Consider the following 18849-nt stretch of genomic DNA (forward strand, 5'->3'; position numbering starts at 1 on the left):
TGTGTTGTTTTTTTTCCCCGCCAGTCCTGGGGACTGAACTCCAGGCCTGAGTATTGTCCCCGGCTACTTTTTTTTTTTTGCTCAAGGCTAGCACTCTACCACTTGAGCCAGCACCACTTCCGGCTTTTTCTATATATGTGGTGCTGAGGAATTGAACCCAGGGTTTCATGTATACAAGGAAAACACTCAACCACTAGGCTATATTCCCAGCCCCAAGTTCAGAGTATTCTATAGTAGGAATATAAGGACAAAATGCTTCCTTGAATCTTAATGTGTTCCTTTAAGTGCTTAAAAACACATTATGATGGTTGGACACAGCAACTCACATGTCTATAATCCCAGTTATTTAGGAGGCAGAGATAAGAAGATAGAAGTTCAGGGATATGTGGGGCAAAAAAAGACTATCTGGGAGAACAAGCTGGGTGTGACAGCTCACGCCTACAGGAGGCACAAGGAAAAAGATTGTGGTCAAAAATTTTGCACAATATGGGCAAAGCATGAGAGCCTACTGGGGAAAAAAATGAAAGTAAAACAGGGCTAAGCCTTAATTCAAATGGTAGAATACCAGTCTAGCAACTATGACACCCTGATTTGAAAAAGAAAATTTTGGGGGGGAAAAAAAAAGGCTATTAACTTAACTACATTTGTAGTTACCTTGTTCCAACACACTTGCTAAGAAAAATACAACATATATAGTCTCTGAGGGAGTTCATTAGGTTCTAGAGCTCGTAAATTTAGTTTGATTAGTATATAATTATTTGCATTATCTCAGCTTCTTGTGGAATTAAGATTCCAAGCAACCAAGCTGTGAATCTTGGAACTGTCTGAACTCCATGTCCTTCAGTTCACGATGTAGTGTGCTCACAGGCTTACAGACCAAAAAACAGTCTGCTTACAATTTCCTGACATACCTGTATATGAGGGCAGTCACAAAGCTAGGCTGTGAAGTAAACATTAAAACATTCTCTATGAGCAGATACTGATAAACAACTACAAGATCAAAAATAATCAGAAGCCAGGCACTGGAGGCTCATGCCTGTAATCCTATTCAGGAGGCTGAGATCTGAGAATTAGTTTGAAACCAGCCCCAGCAGGGAAGTCCATGAGATTCTTATCTCTAATAGTCACAAAACAGCCAGAAGCGGAGCTGTACAGTGCTAGCCTTGAGCAAAATAAAAAACTAAGGGGCAGCTCAGCACTGGTGGCTAGAGCTTATAATCCTAGCTACTTAGGAGGCTGAGATCTGAGGATTGTGGTTCAAAGCCAACCCTGGGCAGGAAGATCTGTGAGACTCTTATCTCCAGATAACTGGAAGTAGTGCTGTGACTCAGGTGGTAGCATGCTAGCCTTGAGCTGAAGAGCTCAGGGACAGTGCCCAGGCCCTTGGTTCAAGCCCCAAGTCCAACACAAAAACAGAAACACAAATAAATATGGCTAGCAAAAAGGCCCTGTGGACTCAAGCCGGGCAGGTAAGACGAGGGCTCTCACCAGGCCGGACATTCAGGACAGTATGCTATAGCCTCCAGGCCGGGCAGGTAAGACGAGGGCTCTGACCAGGCCGGACGTTCAGGACAGTATGCTACAGCCTCCAATTCTTACACAATCACTGCTCATCTTCCAAATCCAGATAAATGATCTGCTCCTCTAACTGTTCTACCTTGCTATTTTCTGACCTCACTCAGCCTCACATGGCACACTGTTCAGTGGAACAGCACGGCACCTTCTCCTGAGCTGGTGTATCTCTCTGGCCTCCCCCCATGCCCTGCAGCTCAGAGATGCACAGGTGGAAGCCATGGTGATGACCCGGCAGTGATGGAGACGAGATTGGTAGCCTGCAGCCTCCTGAGGCTCGCCACCCACCCCGTCTCCAGTCCTCAGAGCCACTCCCTAGACACACAAGCTCTGCAACACAACTTGCGCATTTCATTCCATTTTTTAGGTTTTATGAGTGTAGTTGAAACTGACTTTTGTTAAGAGTCAAAGAAGTGAGGCTTTAAAAAATAAAAATCTTTAATAATAAAATGCTGGTTTCACAAAATATGACATTTCTTAAACATCGTTAAGTATAAATCAAAGACATTGCTTTTCCCAAATACTATGAAGAGTCAGAAATGTTCATTTTTGTTGACTTCTCACTGACCTTTTCCTAAGGAAGGTAGTTTTGACTTTTAGTGTGCCATTGACATGCTGCTTATTGTGTCACCTGCACAGAAAACACGGGAAGCCTGATGGCACAGGGAGAACAGGAGCATTGCTGGCTGTACCAAGCCTGGTCTCTGTGCTCACAGGGCTGTCAACGTTGAGGATGCCTTTACTTCTGAGTACTGATGTGTATCTTCCAGAATGGCAGGCCTGACACCCAGTGCAAGGTAGAACCACACAGAACAATCCCTGAAGGGGCTGGGGGTACAATCGGTACAGAGCGTTTGCCTAGCATGTACAAGGCCTGGCCTCAATCCTGGCTCTGAAGCCTCGTCCCAGCCAGGTGGGCTTTCTGGGAACTTGTGTCTGGCAAATCAGAGGCTCCAGATTCTGCAGTCCTCACCTCTCGGGGCATTACTGTCACAGGCAGGGGCCCCCCTTCTTCTTCCTGAACTCCCAGCGGTGGGAGCAGGGAGAGGTGAGCATGCTCACAGCTTGCCCCCTTCCTGTCTCCGGGCTCCCAGTGGTGGGAGTAGGGAGGTGCGCATGCTCACAGCTTGCCCCCTTCCTGTCTCCGGGCTCCCAGTGGTGGGAGTAGGGAGGTGTACATGCTCATAGCTGAGAGCCATGGGGCACCAGGCACTGTGCTGGAGGCTGAGCCCGAGGGAAATACCAAATACTGCCCTGCAAACTCTGACTGCAATACCAATTCACATGTGAGGATTTTTACACTTGCAATAAGAACCTGCTGTCTGAAGTCTGAATGTCTGGGGGAGCAGCTCAGTGGTAGAATGCACAGGCCCTGGTTTCAACAGTCAGTGCCACAAAAACAGGAGAAAAAACATTCCAACGTTCTTTTCAATGTCTTAAAAGCACAATAAACCCAAAACAAACCCAGACATGAATCCTATGAAGTAACAACTGTTCCCTTAACTTTTACTTAACCTATTATAGAAGGAGAAAGAAGCAGGACACAAGGCTCTGTGGTGCTGTGAGACCAGACTGCCAGTCAGAACTCAGTGTCATCTCCACTTCCACGACCCAAATATGGCACTAGGACAAGGCTGGGATGAAATACTGAAGAGAGACATCTTCATGAAGCAAATCAAAGTAAACAATCCTGTTCTTCACAAGATCTGGGGAGAAAAACAGAACAAAACACGATTTTATTTTATCTAGTGTGCCGGTCCTGGGGCTTGAACTCGGGGCCTGGGTGCTACCCCTGAGCTTTTTTGTTCAAGGCTAGTGTTCTACCATTTGAGCCAGAGCTAAATGGAGATACAAGTCCGGGCTTGCTTTGGGTCTTGAACCTCAGATCTCATCCTTCTGAGTAACTAAGATTGCAGGTGTGAGCCACTGGTGCCTGGCTTAAACTACTGTAAGACCTACAGCAGCACAAATATTTGAATTTCCCCCACCCCATGGAAGGCATCTGTGTTCTACAGGGTACCTAAAGAGGTCCTATTAGTGCAGGCAACATCGACCCTCAAAGGTCAGAGAGAGAAGCAGCCTAGGCCACAGGGGAAACCCAGGAGATAGGCTTCCTAGAAAACCACATCTCCTCAAACTAGTGCTGTTCTCAGTCCACACCACTGCCTACCAGTGAGTGATGAACTTATGCAGGGCCAGGTGTCCCTCAGGCCCCTGCACCATGGGACAGGAGCAGCACATGCCCCACTGAACACCTTCTGAGAGCCCTGGTGCCCTGGCCCTTGTGTGCTCTCTCTTTGGCTCTCTTCTGTGGTTTCTCTGCGTTTCTCTTGTAGAAGGGCTGGTCCTTTACAGAGCTACCTAGAAGTTTCTGTTTATTCTAAAAGTGTACTAAAGAAGCAAAGGCTTTTTGTTTTTTTTGTGCCTGACCTGGGGCTTGAACTCAGGGGGTAGGCACTGTTCCTGAGATTCTTTTTCTCAAGGCTAGCATTCTACCACTTGAATCACAGCTCCACTTCCAGCCTTGTGGGGATAGTTTACTGGTGATGAGTCTCACAGACTTTGCTGCCCAAGCTGGCTTTGAACCATGAGCCTCAGAATGCAGCCTCCTGAGTAGCAAGATTACATGTGTGAACCACCAGGGCCCAGCAAGGAGTTAAAGTTTTATGATGCATGCCCTGGCCATCCTCCTCCTTCTGGGAGAAACACAAAGAGCCCTGGGAAGCTCCTGAAAAGATGCCCTACTCCATAGATGAAGGGGCCCAGGCAAGTACTGGCCTTGGACTAGAGCTAATCCACTTGACACAAGACTGCCAGGAATAATCAGCAAGCAAGGAGTCTCCTGAAGTACACACAGTCCAGGTGTACAAGAAAAGGAAGTAAGACAACACAAAGGTAATTCACACCTCAGCAAAACTGCGTGTGGAACTCTGAGTGTTCAAAACCCGATAAGCCTAGGCGCAGATGGTCCTGTCCTGGTGACAGCATGTCTGTGGCATGGCCACTATCCCACAGTCACATGAAGCCACCCACCCGCCAATGCAGGCCCAAGCCCCGAGCCCCACTGAGACATCCCTGCCGCTATTTCTAGGGACTTCAGAACCTAGATCACTTTGAAGGCCTGCTCTTCAAGAAAGCTTATTTAGTGCTTTTAAGACTGCATGTGATACTACAATATTAGACCAGAGATGACTGATGCAAGGAAACTCACTGCACACAGCCTTTGTAGGGTTCACTTGCTGTCCTGCGAGAAACTGGAGGAGCTTCTTGATGTCTATGTGCACCTCGGTCATCTCCTCGGGGCATCTGTCTCCACAGCTCTCAGAGGCTAAACACAGGAGTATTTTTAAGTACGTAGCCAGAGGCATATTTGCTTAAATAAATGATTCACCTTCCTACTTCTTTTTGTACCCCACAGGAAATATTGCAACCTGTACTGTAAATGTCACTCATTAAACAAGCACTTGCTAAGTCCTATTTAAAATACTAGAGTAATTTTCAAGATATCTTCACTTTGCGACACTTTGAAATATGCTTCAATTTCCCTTGTAGGTCAAAAAAATTGTATTTGATATTCACTATGAAATTAAAACCTGAAAATACCCATAGTTAATGCAAGGCCTCCCACTCTAAAGTAAAACACAAAAAGAAAACAGCCTAGCAACTCCTGAGAAAGTAGAGAAAATTAAGTCCCATTTTGTCTTTATTACACAAAGTGAGTTATTTCACACAGCAATGTCCAGCCTGCTGAGATCTATATCCTTCACTCTTTAATAAAAACTCCTTGCAAGATTAGACTCACATCTGTGTATAGGCATAAACGTACTTTAATTTCAGGATGGCCTGGGCCTAGCTGATGTGTGGGAATAGACTCACATCAGAAAATGGTGTTCCCATCTTTGGCAGATACTTTTCTTGGGTCCTGTACCTGCCTCTGCTTCAGCTTGGCCTCCAACCCCCTGGGCTGACTGCATCAAGCTGGTGAACAGCCCCTCTTCACTGCTGACTGGGTAAGAGATGGAAAATGTATTTTGAACCTGCTAATCTAACTGGAATGGCTAAACAATGAACCTATCCTTCTGACTCCGTGGCAGGAGACACGGAAGCAACAGAGGAATCTGATCCTAGAGGATACCTGGCACATGAACTCCAAGCAGGAGCCTGTGCAGCCCCCCAGCCGCTGGTGGCCCATCCCCTCGGTGTTAGGATAGACAGCCCAACCTCGCTCCTTCCCTAAGACCAAAGCCCACATAATCCCAACTTTCTCACACTAGGGGAACTCAATGCCTATTATCTGAAACAATTTAGCAAAAACAAATAGCACCCACAAGAAAACTCACCTGACGGAGGGTTTCCGAGACCCTTAAAATGAGTGGTAATACATACTAATTCAGTTTCTGTCTTCAAGTTCAATTCTCCATTTAGGTTTGCTTCAATAACCTGCAAATTGGATATCAAAAGATGGTCTTGACATTAGAGCAAACAAGGCCAAAAGAACAGAACCCTGACATTGGCTTCTGGGCTCACCAAGGCCCTCCTTGTGGACAACAGGAAAGACAAGGCCCCGGAGCCCAGAACTCTGAGCCCTTCAGACAATGAAGTGGGAGCAGTCGTCTCAGCAGGGGACTCAGCAGGCACCTGGTCCATCTACAGGACAGCGCCTGTGTTCTGGGGGAGGCAGAAGATGGGGGCTCCCTTACAGCAGAAGCACAAAGTGAAGCGAGGACCCCACCTGAACAGGACAGCCACCCTGGGAACCAAGAGAAGAAATGTCACCAGGGGAAATGAGGAATGGATCTCAGAAAGCCTGGGAGGTGATTACAGGATAGGCTGCATGTCTTAACATTCTGTGGTTATAAAGCCAGAAAATTACCTGGGTCCTCGCTCCTATCCACTCTTCCCTCACCACCCCAGGTCTGAAACCAGTACTCAAACTCAGGTGCTCAAACCTGTGGCTGCTTTCACTCATGGGCTAGCACTCAAGCAACTGCGACATGCCTCCAACTCCTCCAATGCCTCCTAAAGGAAGTAGCACCCCTTAGTAAAGGAATGTGATTGAATCACATAAAAAGACATTCTGAAAAACCCAAGGTGTAATAGCAAACCTGAGGCCTGAAGACTCTTGGCAAGCCCGGCAGAGTGCAGTGTGTTCTACAAATGTGCCCAACCATCTGCCCTCACCACACACAGACCACTTACTTTAAACCATGCCCAGATGCTAGAAAATGCCATTTCCAGACTCATCTGGGGTGCTGTCAGGCTAGCAGGACTGGGAAGATGCAGTGTGGCTGAGGCCTGCCTCCCTTCCCTTCTCCATCAGGCTCCTCTTGGATCCATTTCCCTGCTCTGAGTCCGTCCCCATAGGGGTCTTCACAGTCCCGTCCCCAAATAACCACATAGGTTTTTTGAGACTGCCGACCTGCTCATAATCTGCTGATTTCTCCTCTAGATGCGGGTTATCTCCCACTGTGAAGCCAGGCAGGTCTGCGGAGAGCTCGTGTGCCCTTTATGTAAGCATTCCCCCAGCCAGCACTATGGGTGGACAGCCTAAACCAGACAGGTGAGTGCAGCTGGCTGCTGTCCTCATGTGGGCTGCTCTTCACAGTGCCCCGGGGATGTCCCTATTTTGGAAATATCTCACAGTCCTCATCATACTTAAAACTGCTTATCTTTGAATCTTTCTCATTCCAGAAACAAAACAAAAAAGGACTTCTGAAGCTGGGTGGGCTCTCATTGCTGAGCTTTTCACATTATGAATAGCTCCCCCCCCACCACCCAGTCACTTGCTGCTAATCCAGTACACTTACCTTTGAATTAAAAACTATTCATTTTTAGCTTTTCTCTTTCATTACTCCCAAAAATGTTACAGTTCTTAGCCCACTTTCCTCTAATCTGGAACCATACTCGATTGAAATAAGATTCATAAAACAATCCTGTGTGCTAGGCACTGGTGGCTCACACCTGTAGTTCTAGCTACTCAGGAGGCTTAAATCTGAGGGTCAAGGTTTGAAGCCAGCATGGGCAGAAAAGCTCCCGTGAGATTCTTATCTCCAATTAACCACTAAAAAACCAGAAGTGGTGCTGTGGCTGAAGTGGTAGCGCACTAGCCTTGAGCACAAAGAGGCTGAAGGACAGTGCCCAGGCCCTGAGTTCAAACTCCACACCCAACAAAAACAAAAAACCCTTGTGTACATCTGAGTGGTGACACATGACATCTGCTCATCTGTTTCAAACAAGGAAAAACTCAAATCCATAAATTCTCAGGGCCTAAAAAAGTGGTTTTAGAAATAATAAAAAGCCACCTGGAATGGGATGCACCTCAGGTTCACACATTCTCTCTCTGTACAGTTAAGCATTCAATTTCGTGAAAGAAGTAACAACCAACCAATTCCCTGAATATCAGTCACTCGTGTCTGTTTCAAAATGCTGCTACCCACATCTACACAGCCAGTGCCCTGAGTGTAAGGGTAAGTGCCCTGAGTGTGAAACTAAGATCTGACTTTGGTGACTCCCTTTAGTGAGTGCCAGTGAACTGTTCAGGCTGCCTACCATGAACTCTTTCTAAGTTCACAAGTGAAAGACACTCCATCACTGACCTGCTGCTGCTCCCATGCTAGACAAAGACCAGTTCCAAGTTCACCAGAGCCGCCTCTCCTGCACCACACATCTAGTACCTGTGAACCCGTCACCCTATGCCATATTCCACACATCCAGTACCTGTTAACCCATCACCCCATGCCATATTCCACACATCCAGTACCTGTCAACACTATGCAATACCTGTCAACCTGTCACCCCATGCCACATTCTCATTCTTTTTTTTAATGTTATTGTAAAGGTGATGTACAGAGGGGTTACAGTTACATAAGTAATGTGTACACTTCTTTTTGAACAGTTCCCCTTTCCCCTCGTTCTGTCTCTCCTCCCGTGTGAAGTCACTCACAGCACACATCACTGAGCACTGTCACAGGACACATCTGAAGAAAGGCAAGCACAGGCGTGGCTAGGAGCTGGTCAGAAAAGCAAGGCTAGACCCCAGCTAAACCTCTAGCACCCTAACCTCTATGTAGGTGACTCACACGTCTTGTCTGAAGCAATGACTAAGAACCAGGCAGGAATGTCTGGTTGCCCTGTTCCTTTTCCTTCCATGAGCCAGATACAGCCCACTCCTTCCTTGCATGAAATCAGGGGAATGTGAGGAGTCTCACCCACTTTCCCAATTCCACTGCCTCTGATCTCCAAAGGCAGAGCTGTTGTGACCCAGGCAGGTGCAGAGCCATTCTGCCTTTGGCTAATCTAACTCCACAGCTGCCACTCTCCATGTGTCTTTATAGTACCCCCAAAAATGGAGGAACTGTCTGATTATTTTACCTCCCCTCCGTTCTTTCTATTTTGCTGACTCATTTTCACAGAACAGAAAGAACAAACAAACAGATCCTAACATTAATTGCCCAGCTTCTCCCCAGGGCCACTCTGAACCTTCTGAGGTCCCTAGATATGCCCAAAGGAGCCAGCCTGACAACTAGCTCAACACCACGGCAGCTGCAAGCAGACCCCAGGTCAAGATCACACACAGTTGTTCACAAGAAGCAGATGCTGGATTCAGTAAGCTCTGTGAAGATTAAGTTACATGGGAAATGCTCTCCAAATGAGCACAACGTCAGCACTGCTACCAAGTGCGGAAAGAAATGGCCTAAGAACACTTCCTAGGCTTCAAGTCACTTTTTGGGGGGTGGGGTAGTGGGGGGCCGTCCAGGTGCTGTCCCTGAGCTTTTTTGCTCCAGGCTTGTACTCTACTACTTTGAGCTCCACTTCCGGTTTGGGGGTGGTTAATTCTTGTCTGGTCTGGCTTCCAGCCACAATCCTCAGATCTCAGTTTCTCGAGTAGCTAGGATTATAAGCATGAACCACCACCGCCTGGCTACAACTAACTTTTATAATCTAAAGACTCCTTGAAACTGTCATTACACCTGGCTACGAGTAACTTCTATAGTCTAAAGATCCCTTGAAACTGTCACTCTTGACCCATGCAGCAGCACTGATTATAACCTAAATGACAGTTTGACCCTGGGTACTGCCACAAGTATTAGGGGAGAGTTTCCTTCAGAGGCTAGCAGTTCAAGAGGAATACAAGACAGTGACAGATGTACAGCACATACAAGACAGCTCAGTAGAAAGCTTCCCACCAGGCAGTGGGGAAAGGTCGAAACAACTGTGACAATGGCTCGGTGCTTTCTAGGAGATGACAGATCTAAGACATTGCATGAAGCAGCTGCAAACTGTAGTGGACAGTCACTTGTGGAAAATGCAGAGACACAGGAAATGTAGTTCTGGGATGAGTGAAAGGAGGATTCAGGATGATCTCAGATGTGCATAAGGACAATCCACACAGTCCCCATCACCTGCAATACTGTGGTATTTCTGTGAATGTGGCTGCAGGAGACCATTAGAAAATAAAACACAAATAAAAGTGCCCACTGGCTAGCTGCCAGCGCTGTTGGACTCACGACTGGGATGTGGGGCCTCTGTCCATAGCTCATTGGATGACAGGTAGGACACAGCACCCACTCCCAACCACACCACTAATTCATTCCGTAACCCCAAGAAATGTGGTTCCTATGCATGATGTGGGGATCAAACACACATGAGGGGAGAGCTCCTTGCAGAGGCTGGCAGTTCAGGAGAGGACAGAGAGCCTCACAGCACACACAGGATCAGCACAAACAAAACCAAAAGGAAAAGATGTAGCACTCTGCTTACGATGTATGGAAAGAACATTAAAACCACCAAACACACCCTTAACATAAATATAACCATGGGGATTAAGGACAGATCAGAGGGATTCCCCAGAGAATGAGGTCTGAAAAACAGTAGGACTGGTTTCTACGAGCCACTGTGACATGGTCTCAGCAGGCCCATCTTCCAAGTCAGGCCACACAGATGGGGCATCCTCTACCAGGCACAGGGCACCTGCAACTCCAGCCACAGGCAGGCTGCTTTCCAGGAAGGGCAGTTCGTGCAAACTAGACCTCACTCAAGATTTTTTGTTAAAAAAAGTTACAACTTACAAGGTGATTGCTGATGTTTTTCATCTTTTCCACAATATTCTTCATAGTCTTCAAGAGTGGCAAATAAATACTAACCTATAAAACCAGTAAGAAAAATCCTAAATATTAAAAATATTAATATATTCACTAGTGGCAGGAGCTCAATAACTAATACTGGATTCATATGCGCTCAAGAATTCTGGGTTTTAATTTTTGTTTGTTTGGTTTGGTTTTTGGTGTCAGTCCTGGGGCTTGAACTCAGGATCTGAGCACTGTCCTGAGCATTTTTGCTCAAGGCCAGTACTCTACTACTTGAGCCACAGCTCCACTTCCAGCTTTTTGGTGGTTTTCTGGAGATAAGAGTTTCCCATACTTTTCTGCCCCAGCTGGCTTTGAACCAAAATTTCAGCCTCCTGACTAGCTAGGATTACAGGTGTAAGCCACTGAAATTGTTTTTAAAATTTGTGAATAAACTTTTTCTAAATATGAAAAGAAAAGCCTCATTGACTTACAGGTATTCGAGCCAAACTGAAGATCTAAAATGCCTGGCTCTGGTTACCCAGGCAACTAAATCTCCAGAGACATTCTTTTACTTTAAGGACCACAGCACTTCAGCTGAGATGCCTATAAACAGATCCTCCGGGAGTTAAAAGTAAGCCCTTAGCAGAAAGCCTTCCTCTGAGGAGAGCTTGTACCCAGGACTCAGGGGCCTCTTCTGTACTGCATGCAAGGAGTACTGCAACTCACCTGGGGCTCTATTTCCTACAGCTCTTTGCAAAATGCCAGCATTTTCCAAGGCAGATGTCTTCTAGTGAAAGTCAATAAATAAGTTGTGAGCAAGAGGTAAAGAACCAGCAGGAGCTAGTGACTCATGCCCATAAGCCTAGTGACTTAGAAGGCTGACACAGGATGACCTGTGTTCAAAGGCAGCCAGGGCAGGAAAGTCATTGAGATTCTTATCCCAATTAACCGCCAGAGAGCCTGAAGTAGAGCTGTAGCTCAAGTGGCAGAGTACCAGCCTTCAGTGAAAAAGCTAAGGGACAACACCCCAGGCCCTGAGTTCAAGCCTCAGTACTAGCTTGAAAGTTTTTTTTAAAAAAGGAGGAGGAGAGGGCTGGGGATATGGCCTAGTGGCAAGAGTGCTTGCCTTGTATACATGAGGCCCTGGGTTCAATTCCCCAGCATCACATATACAGAAAATGGCCAGAAGTGGCGCTGTGGCTCAAGTGGCAGAGTGCTAGCCTTGAGCAAAAAGAAGCCAGGGACAGTGCTCAGGCCCTGAGTCCAAGCCCCAGGACTGGCCAAAAAAAAAAAGAGGAGGAGGAGAGCAAGAGACCCTCTGGTGTCATCTTTATTTCCAGTGGCTCTGGGTTTCTCTTAGCAGAACAGTTAACCCAAACTGTTAAACCACAAAAAATGCCTTCAGTGGTCCTCCTACACATACCCCTCATCAAGGCCTACCAAGCACAGAGCAGGAGCAAAGGTTGAGAATGCTAATGATTATGGACTGTCTTCAAGTATGATTTCAGTTTTGTTTTGTTCAAAGGCCATTACTAAGTAAGGGAGTCTCTCTCCTATGTGCTATGTCTATGGTGTTTCCACTGCGTACAACAGTTCTTGAAGGGATTTCTGTAAGTAACAAATGACAAACAGCAGATTTCTTTTTTTAGGGAATTCTTTAAAAAGAATGCCAGGAATAGGTGGCTCATATGTGTGTCCTAGTTACTCAGGAAACAGGGCTAGAGGACTGCAGTGCAAAGCCAGCAGGAAAGTCCTCAAGACTACATCTCTAATTACTCAGCAAAAAGCTGGGCTGAAGACAAGGCTCACGTGGTAGAGTGCCAGCCATGAATGAGCAAGTGTGAGACCCTGAGATCAAGCTCCGTCCCAGGAAACAAGCAAGGAATATCACTTTCTTTTCATAAACTGGAAAATTCAGGTCTAGCCTTTTAATGGTATTGGACAACAAAACTGTAAGCATCACTTACATCAGAGTCTGGAACCACGGGCTCCTGCAGGTCCTTCCACAATTTTCTAGGAATAACGTTTATGGGGATGTCATGTGTCACAATTCGATTGCTGCTTGAGCCAGATAACTGCTAGGAAAAGAGATTTTCTTTAAAAACAACAACAACAACAACTGTTTTCTGTCATTATTGAAAACAAAATTAAAACCAAAGAATTGAGAGTAAAAACTTTGAAATCCCAATTCTAAGTGGAATGTTCTCAATTCCATTCAAAGTCCACTCTCCCATATTGATGTGCATGTTCTACTCTGGGCTAAGTAGCTGAGAAGTGGAGTAACCAAGACAATTAAGGCCCTAGAAGTTCCAGCGGAACTAATGTACTGCTAAGAAAGCAAAGAAATCAAACTACAGGAGACACTCATTATAGCCTTGTGAAATAGAACATGACCAGGCTGAATGAAAAAAGCAAACAGGTTTACAACTTCCTATTTTCCCCAGTCCAACACCCCTGTAGAAAATTTCAGAAACCCTGTTTCTGTTACTCACCAGCTCTACAGAGACAGTGAGGCAGGGAAAGTATTTATTGGTTAACTTGATTTTCAAGGTTCTAGCATTCTGTACAGTCTTCAAGGCTCGAGATAAGTTTTCCGATGTTAGTTCTAAATAAATCTCATTGTTGTCTGCTGAGACACCTTCCATTTGAAATTCGCTGAAAAAGTTCTCCTACCAGAAGGAAGAAAACAGGCAGCTGTGGGCTCTCTAGCCACAGGAGTTGTCTGAGGGCCTCCAGGAGCCTCTTGCTCACCTGCTCTAGCTCACACCACATGCTCACACCTCCACTGGCCAGCTTGTCTGAGAGAATGAAGTTCAATTTATCTGGACAGATGCGGAGGGTGCAGATTTTAGCAAGCTTGGCGATCATGTTACTGACTCCTAGAGAAGAGGGAAAGAGAGGAGTTACTACAATGCACATTAACTGTGCAGAATAATCACAATGTGAAATATTTTCTTTAATCTCTTAGTATTTTGCATGACACTGTGGGGTTTTTTTGGCCATTCCTGGGACTTGCACTCAGGGCCTGGGCACTGTCCTTGCCCTGGTTTCTTTTTGCTCAAGGCTGGTACTCTACCATTTGAGCCATAGGGACACTTCTGGTTTTTTCTATATATGTAGGGTTGAGGAATTGAACCCAGGGCTGTCGGGAAACCTTCATGTATATGAGGCAAGCACTCTACCATCAGGCCATATTCCTAGCCCCTCTGCTGTGTTTTGTATGCACTAAAACTCTATTTCTTGTATACATTAAACATTAACTTGAATGAAACTTATAGAATGAAAATTGCTCTTTACATGACCCATTTTCAAATGATGGTATGAAATAAGTGTATGATAAAACCAGTGAAAATGTTATACTATACAAAGATTTATTCTAAATTATAAATTGACATCTTAGTCAATAGAACACTTCTAACCCTTCTAACACTTTTGTACTCTTTTTGTTGTGGTTCCACTCCTGGGGCTTGAACATGGGGCCAGGGTGCCATCCCTGAGCTTTTCTGCTCAAGATTATCACCCTACCACTTGAGACACATCTCCGCTTAAGGCTTCTTTGGCGGTTAATTGGAGAGATGACTCTTACTGGACTTTCCTGCCTGGGCTGGCTTCTAACCTTGGTCTTCAGATCTCAGTTTCCTGAGCCACCAATACCAGCCTACTTTTTCTTTTGTCAGTCCTGGGGCTTGAACTCAGGACCAGGCTGCTGTCCCTGAGCTCTTTTGCTCAAGGCTTGCACTCTACCACTTTGAGCCACTTCCAGTCTTCTGGTGGTTAATTAGAGATGAGGGTCTCACAGACTTTCCTATCTGGACTACCTTCAAACTGATTTTCAGATCTCAGCCTCCTGAGTAGCTAGGATCACAGGTGTGAGGCACCAGAGTCCAGCCAAAATTATTTTTAAGATTGTGATTTTTTTTAATTGTGAAAGTTTGAATTTTTCCGTTGCCTTTATTTTCATCTTCTCTATTTTAATAAATGGCCTTATATTGAAAATTGTAAAGAAATATATACCATCAGTTTAGAAATTGTTGCCTTTTTTGTCCTTCAACTTGGGCATAAATTGGCATACAATAAGGAACTGCAGAACCATGAGTTTTATTATAGAAATACAAGATAACCATACTTTCCTGAGTACTCTCCTGTGTTATCTAGGTTTTGCTTAAATGTTTTATCTGTGACTTAATCTCTACTCAACACTTTCTTGGGTGAATTTGATTGTGCAGCTAAATTTCATAAATGGATTCTCTTACAACATTAAAGCTTACATAAAGTTCTAAATTGACCAGAAAGAAAAACTTATTTTTAAGGCTGTGGTGATGTTTCCCTTTTGTATAGTCACTACTAAAAGGTGCTAGATTTGACCTCTTGCTCTCACTTAAAAAGACCCTTGGTGACTTTGGTGGGAGCACTGTAGAAATTGTGGAGCATCAGGTTAGAAAGAATAGTTAAACCATATTAATACTTTTTTATAAAAGGCAATGTTAGCTCACGCCTGTACTCCTCGCCCATTGAGAAGGCTGAGCTCTGAGGATCATGGTTCCAAGCCAGATCAATGAGATTCTTACCTCCAATGAGCCAACAAGAAACCAGAGTGGCTGTGGTTCAAGTGGAAGAGCGCTAGCCTAGAGCAGAAGGCTCAGGGACAGCGCCCAGGCTCTGAGTTCGAGCCCCAGGACCGGAACACACAAAAAAAGGGCTGCACACGGATGAAGAACTAATTCCTCAGATCCAACTCAACACAGTTCTTCGATGCCGCTGCCATCACGCAGGTTTCCCGACAGCCACTGCGCTGGGCATGCAGGGCTCAGAAGAGAAACTGAGGCTCAGAGACGGACCAGGTACCACACATCTGGCACAATCGGAGTAAGTACTACGATCGCGGCAGAGAACTCCAGGCGAGACCCGGATCGCCGGGAGCGCGGGCGGTGGGAGGAGCCGGGGCCGAGGCCGGGTCGGGTAGGGAAGCGCACAGGGCCCTGGAGCCAGGGCAGCCCCAGCACCGTTCCGCCCTCAAGGCCACCTCCGGCCCTCGCCCGCTTCCACCCCGTCCCGACCATGTCCCCGCAGCCTCCCGGGCTCACGCGTGAAGTGATTGAGACAGGCCGCATCCACGATCTTGGCCCGAAACTTCATGGCTGCGGACCTTCTCCACCGTGCAGCGGCGCCGATCCCGAATGTGCGCTGCCCGGAACCGCGCCCGACCGGAAATGGGCCCGCCCGGAAATGCGCCCGCGTGCATCTCAGTTCCGCGGCCAGAGGTCCTGGGTCAGACACAGCAGACACAGCAGACACAGCCTGCTTCCAGCCCACTACACCCAAGGCCTGGCTTGTCTTCTTTTCTTTTTTCTTTCCATTTCTTTTTCATTTCTTCTCTTTTTTTCTCCTTTGTCTTCTTCCTCCTCCTCTCCTCCCTCTCTGCCCCTCTCTTTTTGTCTCATTATCCACCACAATGTACAACTTTAAGATTTTGAAAATTCGTTTAGCCATTTTCAAAATTTGAATGTTTTACTGATTAGTTCTTAAAGAGGGGATGCTTAGCTGGGAGCCGGTGGCTCAGGCCGGTAATCCTGGCTGCTCAGTGTAATATGGAGGTCAGATCTGGTTGTTGAGGGGTGTCAGATTGACTCCATCTCCGATTAAAGAGAGCAGAAGCTGACTCCATCTTCACTAAGATCTCCCCGGCCCTATCCAGGGAAGTTCCCCTTTGCTGTGATAACATTGTGTAAACTGCTTGACCACCTGAGTAGTGGAACGTTCAAGGTTAAACCGGTGCCCCCTCCCCCATGAGTAAGTGTATCCGCCTGCATCAAGTGAGCCCCCCACCCCCCAAAATCCGCACCAAGCCTAACTAAAGTGATAGGTTGGTTCAAACAGTTGCTATGAGGCAGACTGTAACTCCATTGGACACCTGAGAGTGACCCAGCATGCTCTGTAAGTGCTGTGACCTCATTGGCCACCTGCGTGTGGCAAGCTTGACCATGTAGTGTTTGCCTTTATAACCCGACCCCAAGCATGGCCCAGGGTGCGCAATCCCAGCTCCCAAGTCTGGGCCGTGATGCTGGCTGGTCAATATACTTTTTTTTTGGCCAGTCCTGGGGCTTGGACTCAGGGCCTGAGCACTGTCCCTGGCTTCTTTTTGCTCAAGGCTAGCACTCTGCCACTTGAGCCACAGCGCCACTTCTGGCCGTTTTCTGTATATGTGGTGTTGGGGAATTGAACCCAGGGCCTCATGTATACGAGGCAAGCACTCTTGCCACTAGGCCATATCCTCAGCCCCCAGTATCCTTTTTACTTCCCCAATAAATCCATCTTTTTACTTGAGACTGTCTCTGAGTGGTGGAATCTTGGAGGGATGGGGGATTCCCCCCCTTGGGCCCTATTACCTTGTGATCCCCTCCCTTGGGGGGACCCCATTACACTCAGAAGGCTGAGATCTGAGGATCACAGTTTGAAGCCAGCTCTGGAAAGCAAATTCTTGAGACTAAGATTTTCAACTAACCAGCAGAGTTTTCTAGTGCAACGTATGTTCATGTTATTTTACCAAGTCGTTGGTAAATGGCCTTCTGATTTTAAATATTCAGGCACACAATGATTAAGGGCCTAGTGTTGATGCTGTTGCTTAGTTTTGCCTATTGGGGAGTGTAATTTCCTACCCTAATCATGTCTTTAAAAATGAACTACACTAATCCATAAGTGCGCATGCATATAAAATGGTAGGATATGCATGTTTGGATCTAGCAGAATGGCTTCTTTATAGCTTCAGAGATAGTAAGCTCTTCATGGCTAAATTGCATGCCTTTACTAGCTGTCAGCCCAAGCATTTGGCTTGGCATCTTTCAAGGGCTTTTGCTTCTCTTCACTAGTCCCTGGGGTCAGAGACGTGACTATTTATGGTCCTGTTGTTAGCAGTTAATGTTGGAGAAAGAAAAATACTCCCTGGGGAAAGAAACTAGCACTGCACAGAGGCTCAACCTCAAATCTGAAAGGCAACATGTGTTGCTTTATTCAGGAGAATAATATATAGAATGAGGAAATGCATACCCTTCCCGGAGCATGCATGAGTATCTTCTGAGAACTCTCCTCATGTCAGGAATGGGTTTCCACTTAGAATGATCTCCAAAGACTCTTCACAGTATTTGGGGGAAAAACACTTCAAAAATCCTATCACTTTTAAAAGACTTTTCTAGAACACAGAGAACAAAGGAGCATGGTTTCCTTGATATATGACTGCTAGGGAGGGAGGTGGACAGTAGAGACCAGGTCTGCAAAACAACAAACTTCTTTTCAAATGGTATTTCCACATGTTTGGGTCAGCGACTTTACATTATGTACATAAAACCAAACAACTACTAAACATAAAAAGGCCTAGAATAAACCTATCAGTGGATCACAATAGCTCAACATGATCATGTAAGAGGAGAATAAGCAAAAACAACTCCAAGAGAAGGACACAGGAGGATTCTATTGTTGACATTATCTTTAAAGTTCTAGATGAATTTTCTGTGGCATGCCCTACGTGGTTACTGTATGTGATTTTGGTACACTGGATATTGTGTATATGCCTACCTGATCTAGGGAAGGGAAAGAAAAATGAGGGTGTAAGATATCACAAGAAATTTATTCACTGCCTTATTATGTAACTGTACCCCCTTTGCACAACACCTTGTCAATAAAATTTTATAAATAAATAAATAAAATAAATAAAAGAAGACTATTGAATTTCTTGAAATGCATCAAGTTATCTGCCAATATTCATGGCTTGAATTCATTGCTGGTTTTACCACTAATTAAAAAATGATCTGTTTCTTCTCTCATGGCATTGGCCAGTGCCTCTAGACCATGCTACAATGGCAGAGGGAGATAAATGAGATGATGTGATGAAGATGACCGTGGAATAAGACCATACACACACACACACAAAAAAAAAAAAAATTTACCCACACGTGCTGTAATCCCAGCTACTCTAGAGTCTGAGAGCTTAGGATCTCAGTTTGAAGCTAGCCCAGGCAGACAAATCCAAGAGACTCTCTTCTCTAATTAATCAACAAAAAGCTGGGAAACGAAGTGTGGCCATCTCTAAGCCAAAAAATTAAGGAAGAGTGCCAGGTCTTAAGTTCAAGCCCCAGTACTGGCATACACACACAAAGTCACCTCTCACTATTCTAACTACAGCATAAATAAATCCTCACAAACTACCACAAGGACA

The 18849-nt window shown here is 45.8% G+C and overlaps 1 protein-coding gene across 2 annotated transcripts; it reads right to left on the reverse strand.

Moving 5' to 3' along the window:
- Positions 1 to 1986: 1986 nt before the first annotated feature.
- On the reverse strand, positions 1987 to 15809 carry Hus1 (HUS1 checkpoint clamp component). 2 transcript variants are annotated; one of them, XM_048339396.1, is made up of 8 exons: positions 15725 to 15809; positions 13392 to 13519; positions 13133 to 13309; positions 12608 to 12715; positions 10641 to 10715; positions 5913 to 6012; positions 4784 to 4900; positions 1987 to 3278 (listed from the first exon to the last, which is right to left on the reverse strand). In XM_048339396.1, the coding sequence occupies exons 1-8, from the start codon at positions 15774 to 15776 to the stop codon at positions 3196 to 3198; spliced, it is 840 nt and encodes a 279-aa protein (XP_048195353.1). In that variant the 5' UTR covers positions 15777 to 15809; the 3' UTR covers positions 1987 to 3195. The 2 variants fall into 2 exon arrangements, with proteins under 2 accessions (XP_048195353.1, XP_048195354.1); XM_048339397.1 differs by lacking the exon at positions 15725 to 15809 and adding an exon at positions 15209 to 15266.
- Between the last annotated feature and the right edge of the window lie 3040 nt (positions 15810 to 18849).

Source organism: Perognathus longimembris, chromosome 2 (assembly GCF_023159225.1).
Source record: "Perognathus longimembris pacificus isolate PPM17 chromosome 2, ASM2315922v1, whole genome shotgun sequence".
NCBI classification, from domain to species: Eukaryota; Metazoa; Chordata; class Mammalia; order Rodentia; family Heteromyidae; genus Perognathus; species Perognathus longimembris.

Excerpts from the sequence above, each read along its gene's own strand:
- Hus1 (XM_048339396.1), bottom strand. The coding sequence starts at position 15,776 with ATGAAGTTTCGGGCCAAGATCGTGGATGCGGCCTGTCTCAATCACTTC. Across the intron at positions 13,520-15,724 it reads CTGTCTCAATCACTTCACGC|GAGTCAGTAACATGATCGCC; the intron begins GTGAGCCCGGGA and ends CCTCTTCTCTAG. Across the intron at positions 6,013-10,640 it reads AAAACATCAGCAATCACCTT|GTTATTGAAGCAAACCTAAA; the intron begins GTAAGTTGTAAC and ends TCCAATTTGCAG.